Below are 21,145 nucleotides of genomic sequence, written 5' to 3'. Positions count from 1 at the left end.
CCACCCTCTCGGTAAGGAACCTCTTCCTGATGTCAAGCTTAAACTTCCCCTGCCTCAGCTTAACACCATTCCCTCGGGTCCTATCACTGGTGTTTACAGAGAATAGGTCTCCTGCCTCTCCACTCCCCCTTGCGAGGAAGTTGTAGACCGTGATGAGGTCTCCCCTCAGCCTCCTCTTCTCCAGGCTGAACAGGCCCAGTGCCCTCAGCCGCTCCTCATATGTCTTCCCTTCTAGGCCCTTCACCATCTTCATCACCCTCCTCTGGACACTCTTCGATAGTTTAATGTCCTTTTTGTACTGTGATGCTCAGAACTGCACACAGTACTCAAGGTGAGGCTGCACCAACGCAAAGTAGAGCTGGACAATCACCTCCCTCCAACTAGCAGTGCCATGCTTGATGCACCCTAGGATACGGTTGGCCCTCCTGGCTGCCAGAGCACACTGCTGGCTCATATTCAACTTGCTGTCAACCACAACCCCCACATCTCTCTCTGTGGGGCTGCTCTCCAGCATCGTGTCACCCAGTCTGTACGTATAGCCAGGGTTGCCCTATCCCAGGTGCAGGACCCAGCACTTGCTTTTGTTAAACTTCATGCGGTTGGTGATTGCCCAGCTCTCCAATCTGTCCAGGTCTCTCTGCAAGGCCTTTCCACCCTCATCTGAGTCCACAACTCCTCCAAGTTTGGTGTCATCAGCAAATTTGCTCAGAACACCTTCTAGTCCTACATCCAAATCATTTCTAAAACCATTGAAGAGGACTGGCCCTAAAATGGAGCCTTGAGGAACCCCACTAGTGACCATCTGCCAGCCAGATGTGGCCCCATTTACCACAAGCCTTTGAGCCCTGACCGTCAGCCAATTGCTCACCCATCGTATGATGTTTTTTATTAAGTTATATGCTGGACATTTTGTCCAATAGGATCCTATGGGAAACTGTCAAAAGCCTTGCTGAAGTCCAAAACGATCACATCAGCTCGTTTCCCTTGATCAACTAGACAGGCGATCTTATCATAAAAGGAAATAAAATTTGTTAGGCAGGACCTACCCCTCATGAACGCATGTTGGCTGGGACCAATGACAGCATTGTCCCCCAGTTGTGCTTCAATAACTTCAAGAATCTTCTCCTTAATTTTACCAGGCACTGAGGTGAGACTGACAGGCCTGTAATTGCTAGGGTCTTCTTTCTTACCCTTCTTGAAAATTGGCACAACATTTGGCAGCTTCCAGTCTACTGGGACCTCTCCAGATTCCCAAGAGCATTGAAAAATAATTGAGAGAGGTTCCGCGATGACATCAACCAGCTCTTTAATCACCCTGGGATGAATCCCATCTGGATCCATGGACTTGTATGGATCCAGGCAGAGCAGCAAATTCCGCACACGTTCAGGGTCGGTTGGGAGTTTGTCATTTCCACCATCATGGTCCTCCAGCTCAGGGCACCCTGGGTCCCAAAGCCCATCATTAGCGTTGAAGACAGAGGCAAAGAAGGCATTAAATATCTCTGCTTTGCCTATGTCATTGTCTTTGAGGAAACCTTCCTCATCAAGTAGCAGACCTATATTTTCTATGTTTCTATGTTTCGGGTTGGGTCTGGTCGGCATATTGGGCCCTCTGCCTCTTTCAAAAGGGAGTCCCCCATGACAATAACCCTTCTTTCTTTTTTGACAGATGATGTAGCAATGCGGGGGGTAGGCTGCCTTGCCTTAGGTACCCTCTTAATTGGGATGGGCTTTCGTCTACTTCATCGTTCTGACTGTCGTGTTCTAGACCCTCATACCTGTTATACAAGGGTAGATGGGAAGGTGAGGTGGGCACAGACAGGGCTCACCTACCACCCCGAACAGGAACCTGCCTCCATCCCCCCTCTTGGCCTAGGTCTCCTCCTGCTGCCTGGCGGGATGAGGGAACTTTGTCTTCTGCGTGACACGAGACACTTGTGCTGTGGCAGGCTTGTGAGTCTGTCTCAGAGAGGGCAGAGTACACCTCCACCAGTCAATTTCCCTCTCTGACTCCCTGATGCTCCTGAGCCTGCTCACCTCCTCCCAAAGCTCCGCAACCTGGCTGAGCAGCTCTTCGACCTGGGCACACCTCCCACAGGCATACCCTCACTGCTGCAGCTGGATACAGACAGAAGACTCAGGCACACCCTGCAGCCCAAGACCTGGATGGCAGTGTGTTTCCCCGAGTCCTCTGTCTGAGTAGCCACATCAGTGACTGCAGCTGGAGAGGCCACAAGAGATTAGGAGGCCATGTTTTTCTGCCTGGTTGATACTGTGGTCAGGCTCTTCGCAATCAGGTTACAAGTGCTGATGGGAAAGACTGCTGCATAGGAGCGGAGAGGGGCCCTCCCTGCTCGCCCCGCCTGCATGAACTGCGCACAGCCTTCTGACACGCCATGCTCTGTCCTGGTCACCACGCTTCTGGTCACTCACGCTCCCTAAGGGGTGCCTTTGAACAGCTGGGGAGGGGGCGCTGCTGGCTCCACCTACGCCTTGTCAGCCTCCCTCATAAGGACTGCTGGGTCCTGGCGGCTCCCTCGGCTGCTTCGAGTGGCCTCGATCCCCCGCTCCACTGCAGAACGCGTCAGCCCCAGAGCCAATCACCTCGACAAGTGCAATGTTACATTAACAATGTTGCATTAAGATGTTCAGGGCAACAATTCGATAAAAAACTAAAATGGATTTCTTTTTTAATTTTTATAATGATAGGTCATCTTAAGATGGAAAATAGGGATTCTAACTATGATTTAATAACCTTCAGTTTTAATAGAATAAATATGCTGTCAATTTTTTTTCTTGGAACTCTATAAAATGGCGTATCTTTTTATTTTCTGAGTTTGGTCCATAGAAAATAATTTTATGTTGGTTTGAATTAAGTGTTTTTCTGTTTCTTATTTGCTTGCCAAATATAATGACAAAGGAAAAAGCAGCTCACAAACAGGAAGAAAGCTTTCCTCATGTTTAGTATATTAGCTCTTTCATCTCTTCCTACACTAGCCTGAATAAGCTTTGGCAGAAACATTTCTTACTGATACATTTTTAAGAGGCATATGCCACTTTTATTTACACTATCAAATATTCCAAGAATATTCCAATATATGACATCTTCTGTGTTGTATCAGGACTTGATCTTGTATCTTAAACACATAGAAGCATATGGAAAAAAAAATAAATGCCTAGGTATACCTGTTTGCCATGAGCATTATTCCTTGTTCATAGATGAAACTCCTTGGAATATTTTGAAATTTTGTCTTATAATTATTAATACCATATTACACATCCCATTTAATTTCAGAAACAGCATATTGCATTACAGTGTGGTTTATTTTGGCAAAGTTTTCATAAATGACTTGGATGTAGGACTAAAATGTGTTATTGAGTAAGTTTTACTGTGATACTGATTTGGGAGGAGCTGTTGATTCCATTGGGGGTAGAGATGTCTTGCAGAGAAATCTTGACAAATCAAGCAGCTGAGCAACTGCCAACAATCTGAAGTTTAACAAAAGCAAGTGCTGGATTTTGCACATGGGAAGGGGCAACACTAGATATAGGTATGGACCAGATGACAGGCTGGAGAGCAGCCCCTCAGAAAGGGCATTTTGGTTGACAGCAAGTTGAGTATGAGCTGTGTGCCCTGGCAGCCAAAAGGACCAACAGTTTCCTGTGGTGCATCAAGCACAGCATTACTAACTGGTGGAAGGAAGTGATTGTCCCACTCTGCTCTGCTGGTGTGGCCTCATCTTTAATACTCCGTGCAGTTTTGGGCACCACAGTATAAAAAAGACTTAAAACTATAAGGCAGTGTCCAAAGGAGGGCTGCAAAAATGGTGAAGATTAGCTGAAGTCACTTGGATTGTTCAGCCAGGAGAAGGGATTGTTCAGCCAGGCTCCCATGAGGGGAGACCTCATGGCAGCCTACAGCTTCTTCACAATGGGGAGCAGAGGGACAGGTGCTAGACTGCTCTCTGGTGACCAGTAATAGGACACAAGAGGATGGCATGGAGCTGAGACAGGGGAAGTTCAGGCTGGGTATTAGGAAAAAAGTTCTTTACTAGAGGGCAATTTGGTTCTCCAGGGAAGTGGTCACAGCACCAAGCCTGCTAAAGTTCAAAGAAGCCTTTGGACAATGCTGTCATACAAATGGTCTGATTATTGGGTGGTCCCGTGCAGACCTAGGAGTTGGATTTGATGATCTGTGTAGATCCCTTCCAATATTCCGTATTCTAGGAATTTATGATTCTAAAGTACACCTTGCTAAGGTTGAAAGGTGGAGAAAAAATGTTGTTTTAAAGAGGTGCTATGATTTGGAATTTGCTTTTACTAGAGTATTTGCTACTTATTTGCTGACATCACCTAACCTACCTGCAAAATAATGATGAGAACAAACCAATACTCTTTTGCTGATCTTAAATGCCAGCTTAATATGCTAGGCAAAATAGCATCCTGACACGTGCTGAAGACAAGGAAAAAATATTAAAGTCCTGTTGTTTTTTAAAAGTGAATGGACATATCCATGTACATCGGTGCTGTCAGTACTGGATGATGTTCCCCTAAGATTCAGGTTTTTGGTGGACATTCACTGTTTTTGTAATGACTTTGTGACTAATGCCACATCTCAATGAGAGCATTATTGGTGAACTCACCTTCCACACGAGTCTTTTCCCTTCCTCTTTTTTCTTTCCTTTTTACTGAAAATATCTGGCTTTTGATAGAATCAGCAATCACAAGCATAATATGCCCTGTGTGGGCTTGTTACTGGCTATTATTAAATGGTTTAATCAATGTATTTTCCTTTTAAACCTGGTCATAGAAACAATTAAGAGAGATTCCTCATTTGTAAAATATGGAATATGGCCTTTTGATGGGTAAGATGAGCGATAACATGTATATTTAGAAACAATTATATGTGACAAAATGGACAATTCAGTAGTTGTAAGACTTGTATTTATGACGATAATGATAATTTTTTTGTAATAGTTACTTTAAAATAGCACCTCATTATCACACTAAAATGAATTCATTTCTGAAGTAGGCTTCATTGGAAATTACATTATGAGCTTGGGAGAGGCACACTAACCACTTACAGATAATAAGTATTGCACTAAGTAAAATATTCCAATGTTTTCTGTTCTTCATAGGCTCTGGTCTCAATGATGGGCAGTGGCATGAAGTTCAATTCCTAGCTAAGGAAAATTTTGCTGTTCTCACCATTGATGGAGATGAAGCTTCAGCTGTGCGAACAAACAGCCCTCTGCAAGTTAAGACTGGAGAGAAATATTTCTTTGGAGGTAAAAAAATATCACAACAAATATCTGCTTATGGTTCTATTCTCTTTTAAAATGGCTAGGTGCTGCTTGCCAAAAAAAAAAAAAAAAGTATAATACTAAACTTTATTTTACTTTTAATAATCATTTACACCTCCTTGTCCTTGCAAAAGGAACCCTGAAAAATATGTGCAAGAGATAATCCACTTTGAATTTATTCCCCAGATCTCCCCTGAATATTTCAGAGACCATTCTCTGAAAAGGAAAATTTCCAATATTAGTAGTCTAATTAAATGGCACTGAGAAGAGAGATACGCTTATCTTTTCAAATTTGGAATCCTGAAGACAAAAAATATCACTGTTCAGAATGAGTCTTAACAGTTTGCTGATTTTTTAAAGAGCTGTTATGATTACGAGTAGCTGAGTGCTTTCCTAAATTGAAGCCTTACATTTCTCAGTATTTCTGTCCATTAATGGTACATACACCAAAACCGAGTTCTTTCAGATTATGGCTTGAATATATTTGATACACTACTATCTTATAGAGGAAGGTTGATAAGGGTTTTTAAACTCTTGTATAATTATTTGTACTTCTAGCCAGGTTTGTTTTAAACATCCAATTCAGAAATGACTTGCAATCTTTGTTCAACCAGAATTCTCTGTGAGCGCAAATGCTAAAATCAAAAAAAGAGTTGTAAGCTGTACCTTTGAAGTGTTCCACACGTGAGGTTGTACATTAAACCTTTAGACAGAGAACACAAGTTTTGAAAGTAGAATTTATCAGTGTTGAAACTATTTTTTTTCAAACAAGGCTAATTAAATCAAAATGCAAATGTAGTACTATAAATAGTCTTAACAAGCAATAGAAAGGTTACTGAGATATGAAGTACTGTAAGTAGAAAGGGAAAAAATCCTTTCAAGGTTATTCTCATTTCATTATCTCCTATCAGTTGAATCATTAAAAATACATGTGGAAATTAGTGTTTGAATAATGTTACAAACTAACATAGCTAATTAAAAATAGATTCTAATCTTGCAGATACTGATACTACACTTCCAGGAAACACTGTAGCAATGATGAAAATGCAGTCTCAGACAAATATTACCAGTTTAAAATTGATCTGTCACAAAAAGTAAACATCTCTGTTGCGGCAACATCCATCTTTTTCAATGTCCTTACAATGTACTTAAGTCAACTAATAGCCTGAATAGGTTCTTCTCTCTCTCTCTCTCTCTCTCTCTCTCTCTCTCTCTCTTTTTTAGCATGTGGACTCTGATAAAAATTCTAGCATAACCAATTGCAACATGCTAAAGCCTTTAAATTTTGTCATCAAAACACAGTGCTGTGACTGTCAGAACCATCTAAAACATTCAGATTAAATGTCTAAAACATTCAGATTAAATGCAGTTATTAAGCATACACAGAACAAAATGAAAATAAATGCCATACATAGTACCTTCAGTGTTATTCTGTTAATTTTGATAGGCAAACTCCCCAGAACACTATTACGTTTCTGGAGAGACACTGAGAGAGATTTTTTTTTTTTGAAATGCCTTTTCTCTCTTTGGGTTGTGAGGGATAGACTGTGTAGTTTCTCCACGCATTTTTTAAATATACTTTTCTAAGTCAAATTGCAGGTTGCTTTGTTGTAATTTCAGCTGGATTCTGAAATCTCAACTTGAAGTTGTAGTTGTTGGCCTGTACTTTATAATTCCACCATCCTTCTTAAAAAAAAGTGTACATGTAGATGTTGTTTTAGTGTGATATGCAAGTCAATCTTGAATTCTCTGAAGTGTCATTTCCACATCTGTTCACTGAAATGTGTGGTCCCTTTGCATAAGCTATGTGGTGTTTTTTTGTTTTGTCTTGTTTTGTTTTCCTCATTATCTTCTATAACCTGAAAGCTCTTCTAAAAATATATCAAAAGGATAACAGTGTCCTAACCTTCATATCCCCTTTTATTTCTAAATAAGAAATCTGCATTTGTGACACTGCACTTTTGCATTTTAACTGTCTCAAGCTGTGAATCTGAGGAAGCTTTATTTCTGACTTAGATCTGAGGAACCCATTTATTTTGGTATATTCCCATAAACATTCCTATATGCATATAAAAGTTTGTCATTTTGCTATAAATATCTGTTGATTAGAAATCACTTGCATCTTAAAGTCAGTTTTCTGCATTCATATTAGCAACTTAATCTTTGTATTTACAATCTGCATCTTATGATGTTAAAGTATTGTTCTTCTATTTCCTTCTATATTGTATGTGTTCCTCCTTATATTTTTCTATATTAGCATTCCAATTTATGGTTACTGATAAATAATACTTGCAAGAAAAGGATGAAGAAGTGAGAAAAGTTGGGAACTTCAAACTTTTGTAAAATTTCATAGTTTTCATCAAAGAAAGGGTTTTCATTAGTTTCATTAAACTTAAAGGTAAGTTCAGATAACAATCTGTCAAATACTTTTTTTCTGCAAATATGCATAAGTGGTTAGGGAAGGGACAACTGCCTCTTGAATTCAGAGGTTCACATATTTGTTTTTGTAAACTGCTTTTGCCAGATGGCTAGCAAAAAAAAAAAAAAAAGTAAAAGTCTTTGATGATTATAAATTTTCAGTATGAATAGAAATCCAGAGGTTTCTTTGATCTGAGTATAATAGTTAAGGGTATTATGACTACTAAAACTTTGCATAATAAAATTCAAATATTTGTCACAAATGCAAAAGTTAACTGACCATAGTAAGAAACACAGTAATGTTATGATATTCATCCCATCTCAATGTTATATTTATTGATCTTACAAAATACTGAGAAAGCTCAGTCCATTAAATATATGTTTGGAGGGTTTGTACAGCATTTCTAGAATTCTCTGAATGCATGTGCTCTTCTGATGTCAATTCTCCTATTTCATCCTTGAAAGGGATACCACATGTCAGCAAATGCTTTGTTCTCCAAATTTTCCGTTACACTGACTTCAAAATAAGTGTCTCTATTTATGTCATGGTCTCCTGGTGTCAATATAGCAATTACATACTATATGCAGTGGTGTTGTCTTTGCTGAACAAAAGTTTAATGGTTGCATTTCAGCAACGCACTGCAATATTGTTGCAACTATACCTCGGAGAATTTAAAGAGAAAAGTAAAATTGGTATTGCTTCATAGTAGTAAGGCAAACATTAGATAGACCTGTTCTGTGAAGTTAACTACAGCTTTTAACATAAGAGAAATATCACAGATGAAATATCACAGATATCAGTGATGTCTGAAAAAAATCTTCATTTGATTCATAGCATTTTGATGAGAACTTGATTATGATTAAGTTCTACATAACAATATAAATAAATAGGGGGAATGTAGAGACACAGGACGTAGAGATATGGGATGGTTGTAAATTTCTTTTTGGCATTAGAAATTTTAGCAGGAACAAGCCTGTAAATCAGAGTTCTCTCTCTCTCTGTACATGCATCTCGGTAGAGTAAGGGGAAGTTGAATATGGTGTAGACACTGAATGGATTAATGTATCTGGTTTGGACACGGAGTAGACTGGGCCTATAATTTTCAGCAGTGTTGACCTTTTGGAGAAAGCAGACCTGACTGACACTCTCTGAAATCACACTTTCACTCAGAATTTATTCCTAAACATGTTCCAGTTATTCCTCAATTTGTTCTTTTATTTGCACAGAAATGCTTGTTGTTGACATGTTGTTTTACAACATGTACAGTAATTAATATTTGAATAAAGGAGATGTGTACATTAGAATCTTTTGTGATTTCTTTCCACAGAACTAGTTTGAAACTTTTACAGTTTTAAAACACAGCAGTAAATCATAAGAGGATTCTCCAATTCTCTGTTAGAGAATAAATCATTTTCAGTACGGATACAGTCTTTATTTTTTTAAATTCCTTTGTGCCTCTCCTGTGCTGTCTCCCAGCACTACTAAGATCCTGACAAGGTACAGACAACGATGATGTTTTATTCAAGTCTGAGCTAGAGGAAGTTATGTCAAAGATATGGTATTTCTGTAGACTGTGTGAATGTGTGCTGTTGTATTTGGTAGATTGGGTGCTAACTGCCCATTACCCTTCTGTATAACTCTTCTCACTGTTTTCGTTTTTCTTCTCTGTCTTGTCTTGAAGTTGGGTTTTGGGAAAGAAGTGAATTTCCTTTTCCTACCTTGAGAGAATGACATTTCTTTTTTTGTTTCCAATTATATGCATAAAACAAGAAGTCAGAGTAGAGAAAGTGAATTGCAAAGTTAAAACAAGTCCTAATTTATACTGTTGGAGATAAGGAGCTGTTATGAGGCATTTTAAGCTTGCACCAAACTACCTAATAGCCTAGGGCCCAGAGGAAATAGTTGATTAGAGACATAATTTTGACTTATTTCTTAGAGCGTTTCATCTTGTGCCTCATTTCCATCTTCAATTTCACTGGCTTAAAAATGTGAGAGTTTTCTGTATGGTGTGTGGCGGGGTATGAATCTTCAGTGAGAAAAAAGGTATGCATTAAGCATCTGTCAATCCACTGTGCTCCTTTTTGCTGACAAGCAAAGATGAGTGGACTATGTAGTAAATTTCTTATGAGGCACTTGTTTGTGGCATATAGTAACTTCCTTTCTGTACGACTGTACAAAATGTGCTCTGGATGGAATCTTGCTCCTGGAATAGAATTCATTTCTTTCTGAAATTTGGGTTGGTCTAAAATCCTACAGAGTTATATGAAAGGAAGGAAGAGGGGAGAGAGGGAAGTCAAACAAAATAGAAAAAATACCTTCCTCTGTTTCACATATGCAGTGCTTTTCTGTGTAAATCTTCCTTTCTTAAAGCCTGTCAACTATAACCTCAGTCTTCAGGTGGTGTGCCAACATTTTTATCAAGCTACCCATCATTATCATTGTGTGAGTCAATCAGTAGTAGTTGTTACAGTCATGGTTCCTAGGTAGTATCACTGGGACTTCAAAAGCACTCAGATTGTCTGAATTACAAGTATTATCCGATATCAAGAACTGGAACAGACTGTACTTTTTAACAGCCATCTTGTTTTGGACTGTTAAATCCAGAACAATTTTAAGTCAGTAGATGAGCAAAGAATACAAATATGCGGAATGTACATACCTGAGTAAAACAGGGAATTGGTTTTGTTTACCCATTTTTTACCTTTTCTTTTTGGATCTTCATTTGTCTTCACTGTTACAATGAGACAATTAATAAATAATAAAAATAAACACAGGCAATTGTAGGCATGTAAGCCTCTCTCTGCAATTTAATACAGAATTCAAATTCTTGATATTTTCATCTTCTCTCTTCCACCATGAACACTGAAACAGCTGAAAGCATACTCCTTGTTTGCATCTGAAAGAAATGAAGAAAGTGAAATTGATCAACATTGCAAATTAACTCTTGAGTTTCATACCTTTCATCGTTTATAGTTTTGTTTGAATGTTAGACATATGAAACCAGATAAAATAATGTTGACATTCTTTGATTAATTTTCAGGAGTATGAAGAATATTCTTGGTGATGTTATAATACATCAATCCACCAACATATTTGCATACAGCAGTACAAACAGAAATGCTGGAGGTAGATGGATATCCTGAAGAAAAAGTGCAGGCAGGAATCTGATACTTTGTGTAAGCAAATACTTTAGGAATGGATATATGGGAGTATGAGTCTTGCTGGAATAACTTCATCTTTTGAGCAAAGGCTTATTAGACATGAGAAATGTCTAATCTCTGCTGGAGGGCAGACCCAGGAAACTACAGGCCTGTCAGTTTGACCTCAGTACCAGGGAAGCTCATGGAGCAGATCCTCCTGAGAGTCATCACGCAGCACTTGCAGGGCAAGCAGGTGATCAGGCCCAGTCAGCATGGGTTTCTGAAAGGCAGATCCTGCTTGACGAACCTGATCTCCTTCTATGACAAAGTAACGCGCTGGGTGGATGAGGGAAAGGCTGTGGATGTGGTCTACCTTGACTTCAGCAAGGCTTTTGACACCGTCTCCCACAGCATTCTCCTCAAGAAACTGGCTGCTCTTGACTTGGACTGGCGCACACTTCGTTGGGTTAGAAACTGGCTGGATAGCCGGGCCCAAAGAGTCGTGGTGAATGGAGCCAAGTCCAGTTGGAGGCCAGTCACTAGTGGCGTCCCCCAGGGCTCGGTGCTGGGGCCGGTCCTCTTTAATACCTTCATCAATGATCTGGACGAGGGCATTGAGTGCACCCTCAGTAAGTTTGCAGATGACACCAAGCTATGCGCGTGTGTCAATCTGCTTGAGGATAGGAAGGCTCTGCAGGAGGATCTGGATGGGCTGCACCGATGGGCTGAGGTCAACTGCATGAAGTTTAACAAGGCCAAGTGCTGGGTCCTGCACCTGGGGTGCAATAACCCCAAGCAGAGCTACAGGCTGGGAGATGAGTGGTTGGAGAGCTGCCAGGCAGAGAAGGACCTGGGAGTGATGGCTGATAGTCGGCTGAATATGAGCCAGCAGTGTGCTCAGGTGGCCAAGAAGGCCAACAGCATCCTGGCTTGTATAAGAAACAGTGTGACCAGCAGGGCTAGGGAGGTGATCGTCCCCCTGTACTCGGCTCTGGTGAGGCCGCACCTCGAGTACTGTGTTCAGTTTTGGGCCCCTCGCTACAAGAAGGACATGGAGGTGCTTGAGCGGGTCCAGAGAAGGGTGACGAAGCTGGTGAGGGGCCTGGAGAACAAGTCCTACGAGGAGCGGCTGAGGGAGCTGGGCTTGTTCAGCCTGGAGAAAAGGAGGCTCAGGGGTGACCTTATTGCTCTTTACAGATACCTTAAAGGAGGCTGTAGCGAGGTGGGGGTTGGTCTATTCTCCCACATGCCTGGTGACAGGACGAGGGGGAATGGGCTTAAGTTGAGCCAGGGGAGTTTTAGGTTAGATGTTAGGAAGAACTTCTTAACCGAAAGGGTTGTTAGACATTGGAACAGGCTGCTCAGGGAAGTGGTGGAGTCACCATCCCTGGAAGTCTTTAAAAGACGTTTAGATGTAGAGCTTAGGGATATGGTTTAGTGGGGACTGTTAGTGTTAGGTCAGAGGTTGGACTCGATGATCTTGAGGTCTCTTCCAACCTAGAAATTCTGTGATTCTGTGAAATGTCTGCTCACTGAAAAATGCATGAATGAAGTCTTCAAGTGTACTCTCCTTGTTATACAACATAAATCTCTTGCTAATATGAAGATATTGGTCACAGTGTATATATATGGAAGTTTTTCAAAAAAAAAAAAAAAAAGAGAGAACTGAACCTCATTAGCTTTACCTTACTCCGCCCCTTCCTGAAATCATTCAAGTAAATTTCTGTGTGCAGCAGATAACAATAAATTAATAAATAAATAAATTTCAATGGACTTTCTTTTCTCTTACTGACATTTAAAGCCAAGAAAGACCAAACAACAAGATGTGAACAAAAAGAATGAACATGTGTAATACAGAATAAAATGCACTGACCTGGGAAGGAGTAAGTGAAACTTTATTCTGTCTATATAGGATTGATTTCTAATTCTGTCTATATAGGATTGATTTCCTTTTCCACTAAGTATAATAGTCATATCATTTCCTAAGTTTCAGTCAGAAGCAAACACTATCAAGTCCCTGAATATTACAGAAAAAATATTTAGAAATAGAGGAAATACCCTACATTGTATAGCTCTGATTCCATAGGGAAAGGAAAGAACTTGTAGAAGTAAATAACTCCTTCTAAAAGAGAAAAAAAATGGAGACAGAAATGTCTGGTGGGGACTCAGAAGTGATTACTGGAAAGACACTCCAAAGTGGCAATAAAACCTATGCCCTCCTATATGTCTCTTTTGCTGATGCCTTAGTAGGTCAAGTTACAGGTTTTCGGCTGCAGTAGCTGGACATTTTTCCCACAAGAAGAAAGGGAGGGTATTCAACAGGCAGTGAATTGTTGGGAAGAAAGCTAGCCAGTAATAATTGCTAGACAGTACTAATAAGGACTATATGTTTTTAGAACACTGAAAATACTGTAGTCTGTTGATGGCATTAGGAATCATAAACATTTCTGTCTCAGTTGAATTGTACTGTGAACAATAAGCACATATTTTTTCCCAGAGTTTGAAAATAATCACAATGCTAAATAGTGGAGAATTACAATTAATAATGACATAGCGTATCAATGACTTAACTTGTGTTACACGGTATCATGGTTCTGCTTCTAGATGTATGAATGTGCTTATTGTCAATCAACAATCAATCACAATTCAACTACACATACGTGCACACACACACAAAAAGCTAAGCTAAATTCCTACTATTATAGATACACTATATTGTTTTCAGAGCCTTTTCTTGTTTTAGAAAGTGACTTACTGATCTTCTTGGCATGTCAGTGTTTCCGAGTGGACTTTCCATATATAGTAGCATTAGTGATTCTCTTCTTTAAAATGATAGAACCTACCTCAGTCTCCCCTTTTCCTCCAACCCTCTCTAAACTTGAGCCGAATTTTTGCATTTCACTTTTTTAAGAGTAAAATTAAACAACTATTACTATAGTTAAAAACAGACTAACAAACAAAAAACCACCACTATGCAAGAAGTTACCTATAGGCCATTGCTTCTGGTGACAGCTGACCTTTTTGTTTAGAAAATTTACTTCTGTAATTATAAATGTGAATAATTTTGGAAATCTAGTTTAGTGAATTATAAACATGTAACAGGAAGACAATATCAGAATACATTCCAGAACTTGCAAAAATATGCTTGTGAAAATGGAAAATAGAGAAAAAATAGTTATACTGTAAAGGAACTACATTCTGACTTATATAACCTGAGCTAAGAATGGGTCTCAGTGCTGGTTGTAAATACTGGCTCACATATGAAACCTGACTGAAATACCAATTAAATTTATAATTACTGTCTGATACTTTTACTATATAAGCAAACTGCAGGTAGTCCTTTGTGTCTAGGGCAGGCAGTCAATTAAATTCTTGCATGCCTACAATCCAAGGATGTTATTATCACCTCTCACTGAATACAATAAATTGCATCATAAAGAAGTAGCTGTCTAGGATTTTAACAGGAACACTTACTAGTGATGCTTTTGTAAATCATTAAGTAGATTTTAAGGATTTATCTCTTTCCAAAGAAGGAACTTCATTCATGCTCACAGTCAGTAGCTTAGAGCTGATTTGTCTGCATAAATTGGCAAAATTGTACTATGAAGCTGAAACAATCGTTCAAATCCTTATTTGCGTCTTTGTTTTCTCTTATCAGCAAAGCATTGAATTTATCTGTATAATATCTAGCAGTGTGAGGTAACAAGTTGGAGATCCACAGCTGTGGGTTTTTGACAAGAACAAGCATATTGCCCAGTTTAAAAGGCCATAGTATGTCTACTGTAAGTTTAATTTGGAGTGGACAGTATTCTGGTAATGAAATACTAAATATATAACATTGATGATCTCTATATGAGAGAATTGATAGTTAACCAGAAAACCACTAGACCAAGAGCTGACAGGGCTCTTCTGACCAAGTGGGACAAGAGCATCCTGCATAACAAGCTGGCTGGACTTAAAGGCAGAACTTTAGATTTAGTAGAGGAAGGAGTCCTGAATGATAGAGAAGAGCCAGGGACTGATACATTAGGAAGCAATAGGGAAGCACCTTATCTCAATTAGAAATTTAATTATCTCAAAGGAGCCTGCCAGAGTTCAAGAAGCATTTGGACAAAGATCAAACACATGATCTGATTTATTTATTATTTTAGGTGATCCTCTGGGGACCTGGGAGTTGGACTCAATGATCCTTGTGTGTCCCTTCCAACTCAGATATTCTATGATTCTATGAATGCACCTCTAAAAAGGTGCTCCTCTAAAATGTGATGTGGCGGATAGCCCAGCTGAAGTGTCTTGTAGAACTTTTTCCAAGTATATGAGACCTCAAAATACATGAGATAATATTTGAAAACACTTAATTTCCTAAGTTTCATTATTCTTATTGACCACACTACCCAAGTCATTTTCTCTACGTGCTTTACATATGATGTTCTACATACAAGCATCTCTGCATTAAAATATTTTTTATTCTAAAAGATTATTATTTTTTTTAAATGTAATCCTTATATTTCATCCTATGAATTGGAAGCTTTCTATAGGGCTTTAGGATACATTACTTTCAATTAATTAGGTGTATTGTGGTTTTGCTGGCATCATAGCCAAACTGAATGGAAATTTGAAGAGACATGTAGGTCCAATATACTCATTATTTTCATGTATAGGAATGGGTCACCCAAAATCTGACCTTCTTGCTTGTTTTAGAACTCACTCATTTATACTTACTGTCTGTGCAATTCATGTTCTCGATAGATGTGATAAGAGCTTTTCCTTTTTTCATTTTTATTGCATTTTTAATATACCTTTTATTAAGAACCTAGCTAAAAGAGAAGAGAAAACTTGAGCGGGAATGAAAGTTTCCCACATTTTATTGTTTAAATACTTTAATGACCATGGTGTTAGTAAATACTGCTTACTAACTGTCAGCTGTTAGTGATTCACAGTTATTTTGTAGATACGTGATGAAAAATCTTGAGGTAACATAAAGAGATGGAATGGTGCATACCTTGCTTGGTGCATGTTGAAGAAAGGTCACTGAGGAATTATACTTCTGGAATAATAAATTGATCTTAAATCTTCTGGAGGATGGCAGGAGAATGGCATTGCTCGTTTTGTCAGTTATATGAACCTTTTTCACGTTTAAATAGATTTTATTGTATTTATGACCTCAACGAAAGTCAAATAGGACAGGTCTTAATAAATGCAGTAGGTGATCTTTTCAGGAATTCTACAAATATCAGGAATGAACCTGTAATCATATCTCATGCTATTACCCAGAAATAGAAAAATATCACTGTGTCGCATCCATGTATCATTAGTAACTGAAATTCTCATTTGCATCAATGGCTATGTTGTAATGCATAAAAATAGTAATTCATGTTCCTACTTTTGGTATGTGTCATAAACCACTGGGATAGGCATACGACATCACATATCCGTGCATGCATACATACACACACATTAAAAATGCATTCAACAAAACTACCCTGACTTTATAGAGAACCCTAAACCATTTTTCCTAGTGCTTAAACATTTTGATATTCAAATGAAGAAGCAAGGTCCATAGCTAGGGCTATCTACCTGTAGAAACAATTCCTGAATGTCACATAGGAATGTCCTGAAATTTGAAACTTTCTGTCTCTTTTCCATGCTTGGACCAGTAACTGGGAAGTTCTTAAATTGGAACCAGAATGTGTCCCATGGATAGCCTTTAAAGTTTTCCACTGAAGCCTTTTGGAGTAATGTTCAGGCAGCATAGTAGATATGTGTCCCAAAAGTGACTTGTTTTATATCTTTTATACATACTTTGTAAAATTAATATTCTTACATCTGAAATGACCTTGTGTTGTGGTTTGACCTGACTAGAAGCAAAGTATCACATAGCCATTTGCTCACTCCCCTGCAGTGGGATGGGGAAGAGAATCAAAACAAGATAAAGGTGCAAGAATTCATCAGTTCATCAATTGAGACAAGGACAATGTAATAATAAAGTGAAAACAAAAAAAAGTAACAGCAACAACAATAATAATAAACAGTGATGAACAATGCAATTGTTTACCACTAAGCAACTGATGCCCAGCCAATCCCCAAGCAACAGCAGCTCCCCCAGTCCACTCTCCCTAGTTTTATTGTTAAGTATGACATCAGATGGTATGGAATATTTCTTTAATCATTTTGGATCAGCTGACTTGGTTCTGTTCCCTTCCATCTGCCTGTGCATCCCTAGCCCAATCCCACAGCATAAGAAGCCAAAGTCCTTGACTCTGTGCAATCACTGCTTAGCAATATCTAAAATATGTTATCAGCATTAGTTTCATCCTAAATCCAAAACACAGCACTATATCAGCTAGTTTGAAGAAGATTAACTGTGTCCCTGCCAAAACCAGGACACCTAGTTATGTAAAACTGATAAAGACCTTTTCAAAAATTACACTTGATTAGAAGGAAAATACAGCAACTAAGGATCTTCATGTCAATTTTACAGTAAAATTCTTATTAGTTGCTCTGAAAAAAAAAAAAAAAATCTGTAACTTAATATATTTTGAAACTGTTGTATACATAATAATATTGCTAATAGAAATGTACTTTCAGTTACTCTGGACTCCACTGTATTCTTTACAGAGATATATTTAAGAAATTTTTTTACTAATAAATGTATTCTTAGTGTATCATTACTGCTAGGCAACTATCCTAGCCTTTACGTTTGTTCTTCTAATCAAGAAAAACATTGTAAGGACTCCATTTGGCTTTCAGTGCTAACAATATTTTTTCTGTGCTAACAAAACAAACAAACAATCAAAAAAAAAAAACTAGTCAAGTACATGATGACAACATTGAGGGTGATTGTAAGGAAATTGTTTCTATCCAAGATCTTTTTAAATTTTGGAGTGGGAGATAGAGCACATTTTCTCTTAACCATCATCTTATGTGAAACTTCTCCAAAACTAGTCTCATTTACACAGCTCACTCCATTTTCTGCTTTGCTGCTCTCAGAAAATGCAAGGGCAGGAAGAATCTGATTATCAGCACTTTCAGGAACAGCCGTGGAGTTTAACTGCTCTAAGAATCATAATGACTATAGCTCACCTTTCTAGACCTATTGATCTACAGTTTTGTTCTCTTTCAACATCTCAAAAGACTGCAAACTATATATAAGATATCCTTAGTGAAACAGTGAGTTCATATATTATGCCTGAACTATAAGCCCAAGACTGTTTCAAAAAAGCTTTACTTGTAACAAAAGTAGATGAAGAAGTTAAAAAAAAAAAATGAATTACATAGATCATTTTAAAATACAATTAAATAGAAATTGGATTATTATTGATGTTGGTTTTACAATAAAAATACATGTTGAACAAAGAATAGTAAAAATTAACAATAAAACATTTTCTTGAAAATAGATGAGTGTATCCCTTTCCATTTTTCCCTTCGCATATCATCAGGCCAACCATCAGGCCTCACCACGGTGAGGTGGAAACTTTAATCTGCATTGTGTTATTTTGGTTTTGTGTTTCTGTCAAAACTTCTGTGCCTCATTTAATGCACCCTGCTATTTATAGTTATAGTAAATACATATTTATTATTATTATTATTATTATTATTATTATTATTATTATTATTGTTATTTCAAAACTGTAATTCAGGTTTCATAATAACTCTTCTTTAACAGATTCATTCTGTATTGTGTCTCTTAACTGTGATTTTTATATACTATGCTACACAGAAATGGTGAATTGCATTGAGTACGTGTATATGATTATATAGATATATACAATACATAATTATATACATATATATACATGTAAATAACATATAATGCATCTGTATATATGATGTTATGTATATTTATAATCACATATATATATGATTTCCAGTCTGTGATATATTAATTAGTTACATAAATGACCCCATCAGAGAACAGTGAAAGTATTACATGATTTACAGACAAAACCAAGATATAATGAACTTTTAATTGCTAATATAATATGTTTACAAACTTAAAATTGAATACTTATTTACTCATTGAAGAAATTCAGAAATGATTTCCTATAATAAATAAATAAATAAATACTTTTATGATCTCCTTTATGAAAAAAAAAAAAGATTATTTTTTCCTAAGGAAGAGATTTTTTGCTTGTGTATCTTCTGATAAATCACTTAGGGTTCCATTTAGATAAATTATAATCTCAGAGATTTATTGCAAGTCTTCTTTAAAAGGTATTTGTGAATCAGTTCAGGTTTATAAGGGAAATATTATTTATTATTTTTAATAAATATTTATTAATAATATAATATAATATAATATAATATAATATAATATAATATAATATAATATAATATAATATAATATAATATAATAATGAATGTATTAATAATTTATTAAGGGAAATATAATATTATACAAATAATATTTTCACTTATTGCTATTGATACTAGTGTTATTATAAATGATTCATCCTTTTATGCATGAGGAGTAAGGAACACATCCTAGAATATGCCTTGAAGATGCACTGAAATTAATACTCTTTCAAGAATATATCTTACTGAATCTTCCTTCTTATTAATATATTTTTGACAAGCAGTTAAAAAGCAGTTAAATACTGAAATTATAGAAAGAGATTTGTACTGATAGAGATTGAAAGAGATTTACTGATAGACAAGAATAACTTTCTTTCTTTTCTTCTTTTTCTTTCCTTCTTCCTTCTTTCTTTCTTTCTTTCTTTCTTTCTTTCTTTCTTTCTTTCTTTCTTTCTTTCTTTCTTTCTTTCTTTCTTTCTTTCTTTCTTTCTTTCTTTCTTTCTTTCTTGTTCTTGTTCTTTCTTTTATTCCCCATAAGAAATTACAAAAATATATTTTAAAATTATTTTAAAATTATTAAAAAAATGTTATTCGAAAATTTCCTGACAGCTTCTTCTGCCTAATAAATATCAATTGTATACAAAGCAAAGAAAAGCAGTATGCTTCAATATTTCAGGTTAATTATTTCACAACCTATAAATAAAGGTATATAGAAAAAACAAAAATTATATTTCTTCCATTCTTTTAAACTGTTTTGAGGCATAAAGTTATATATTGGTAGTATCTGTCATGAAAAACATCAAATATGCTGCAATGAATATATAACATAATAATGAAATAAGTTTAATTTTAGCATTTGTGAAGGGATGCACCATTGTTTCACAGTTAGGCTCTATCAGTTAGTCTGATGCTGCCAAATTTCATAGAATCATTGCCAAAATAAGAGATAGGTGTTTGTAATAATATTTAAGGGGAGAAAAGAGGCATGCCATTATTAAAACATTACTTTGAATCATATGAAAACTCAAAATTTGCTTTAATTAATTAAAATGCCCAAAAGAGCTTAGCTCTGTGATCAGAACACTGCATAGATAAAACAAACAAACAAACAAACAAACAAAAAAAAAACAGAGTAGATCCCATAGAAATTGAAGAAAAAAGCATATACATATAAATATATATATAATGTATTCTTTTACCAGGTCTACTGATCAGTATAATCAACTTCTTTGTTTACAATACCAGTGATACCAGTGTAATTTAGATACACACCAATTACCGTCCTTCAATGTCAAGTTAATGGCAAAATAATAAATTTTGTCAGATAGTGATTAGAGACAAATCACATTTATTTCTTCCTGTGAATTTCCATAATGTTATAAATAAAAGTGTTACCTTCTGTAAGACTTGAAAGCTGAAGGATAAAAATAAATTTTCCTTTTAAGCAGCCTGTATTTTAGTTTGTCTTGGAAGTAGAAGGAAAATAGAGGCAAAATAACTTTTTATATATGGCAGATGTTGAACTCTGCAGACACAAGTATTACTGGTCTGTGCACATGTGGAATACAAGTGGAAGAAGGAGAGTGTAGCCAAATAATTTCTGAGTGTAGACAAGAAAATCTAAAGCCGGAAGCAGCCAGTTGTTAATTTCTTAATTAATCTTTCTTTTCAATCTTAATTTCTGCTTCTTCTATTGTTATTGTTCATTATTATTCAGCTTATAGAAAAGAAAGAAGGAAGAAATCCTTTTTCAAGGAATTCAGACATCTTGTTCCCAATTAAATCTAAGTCTGGATGACATGTGCTGGATAATGTGTGCTATAGTCTGCATCTTGTCATGTCTTCCCCTTCATGCTCTGGGTTAATCTTATTCTAGAAACACATTCATTTCTAAATAACTGATATGAATTTTTGAGAATGTGCCTTCACCTTGTATTCCATCTCTGTGCATTATCAGGATATTTCACTTAGGGTTATAAGGCCCTGAA

The 21,145-nt window shown here is 36.9% G+C and overlaps 1 protein-coding gene across 1 annotated transcript in view; it reads left to right on the top strand.

The window, feature by feature from the left end:
* Positions 1–21,145, top strand: part of CNTNAP2 (contactin associated protein 2) — a 1,138,684-nt gene that overhangs the window by 628,297 nt on the left and 489,242 nt on the right. The window contains exon 10 of the mRNA XM_084507662.1: positions 5,139–5,288. Within this exon, the coding sequence (XP_084363788.1) occupies positions 5,139–5,288 (150 nt within the window). The remainder of the gene's footprint in view (positions 1–5,138; positions 5,289–21,145) is intronic.

Source organism: Aythya ferina, assembly GCF_964211825.1.
Source record: "Aythya ferina genome assembly, chromosome: 2".
In the NCBI taxonomy this organism is placed as follows: domain Eukaryota; kingdom Metazoa; phylum Chordata; class Aves; order Anseriformes; family Anatidae; genus Aythya; species Aythya ferina.
Note: the sequence above shows the minus strand (reverse complement) of the source record. Positions and strands in the feature narration are given on the sequence as shown.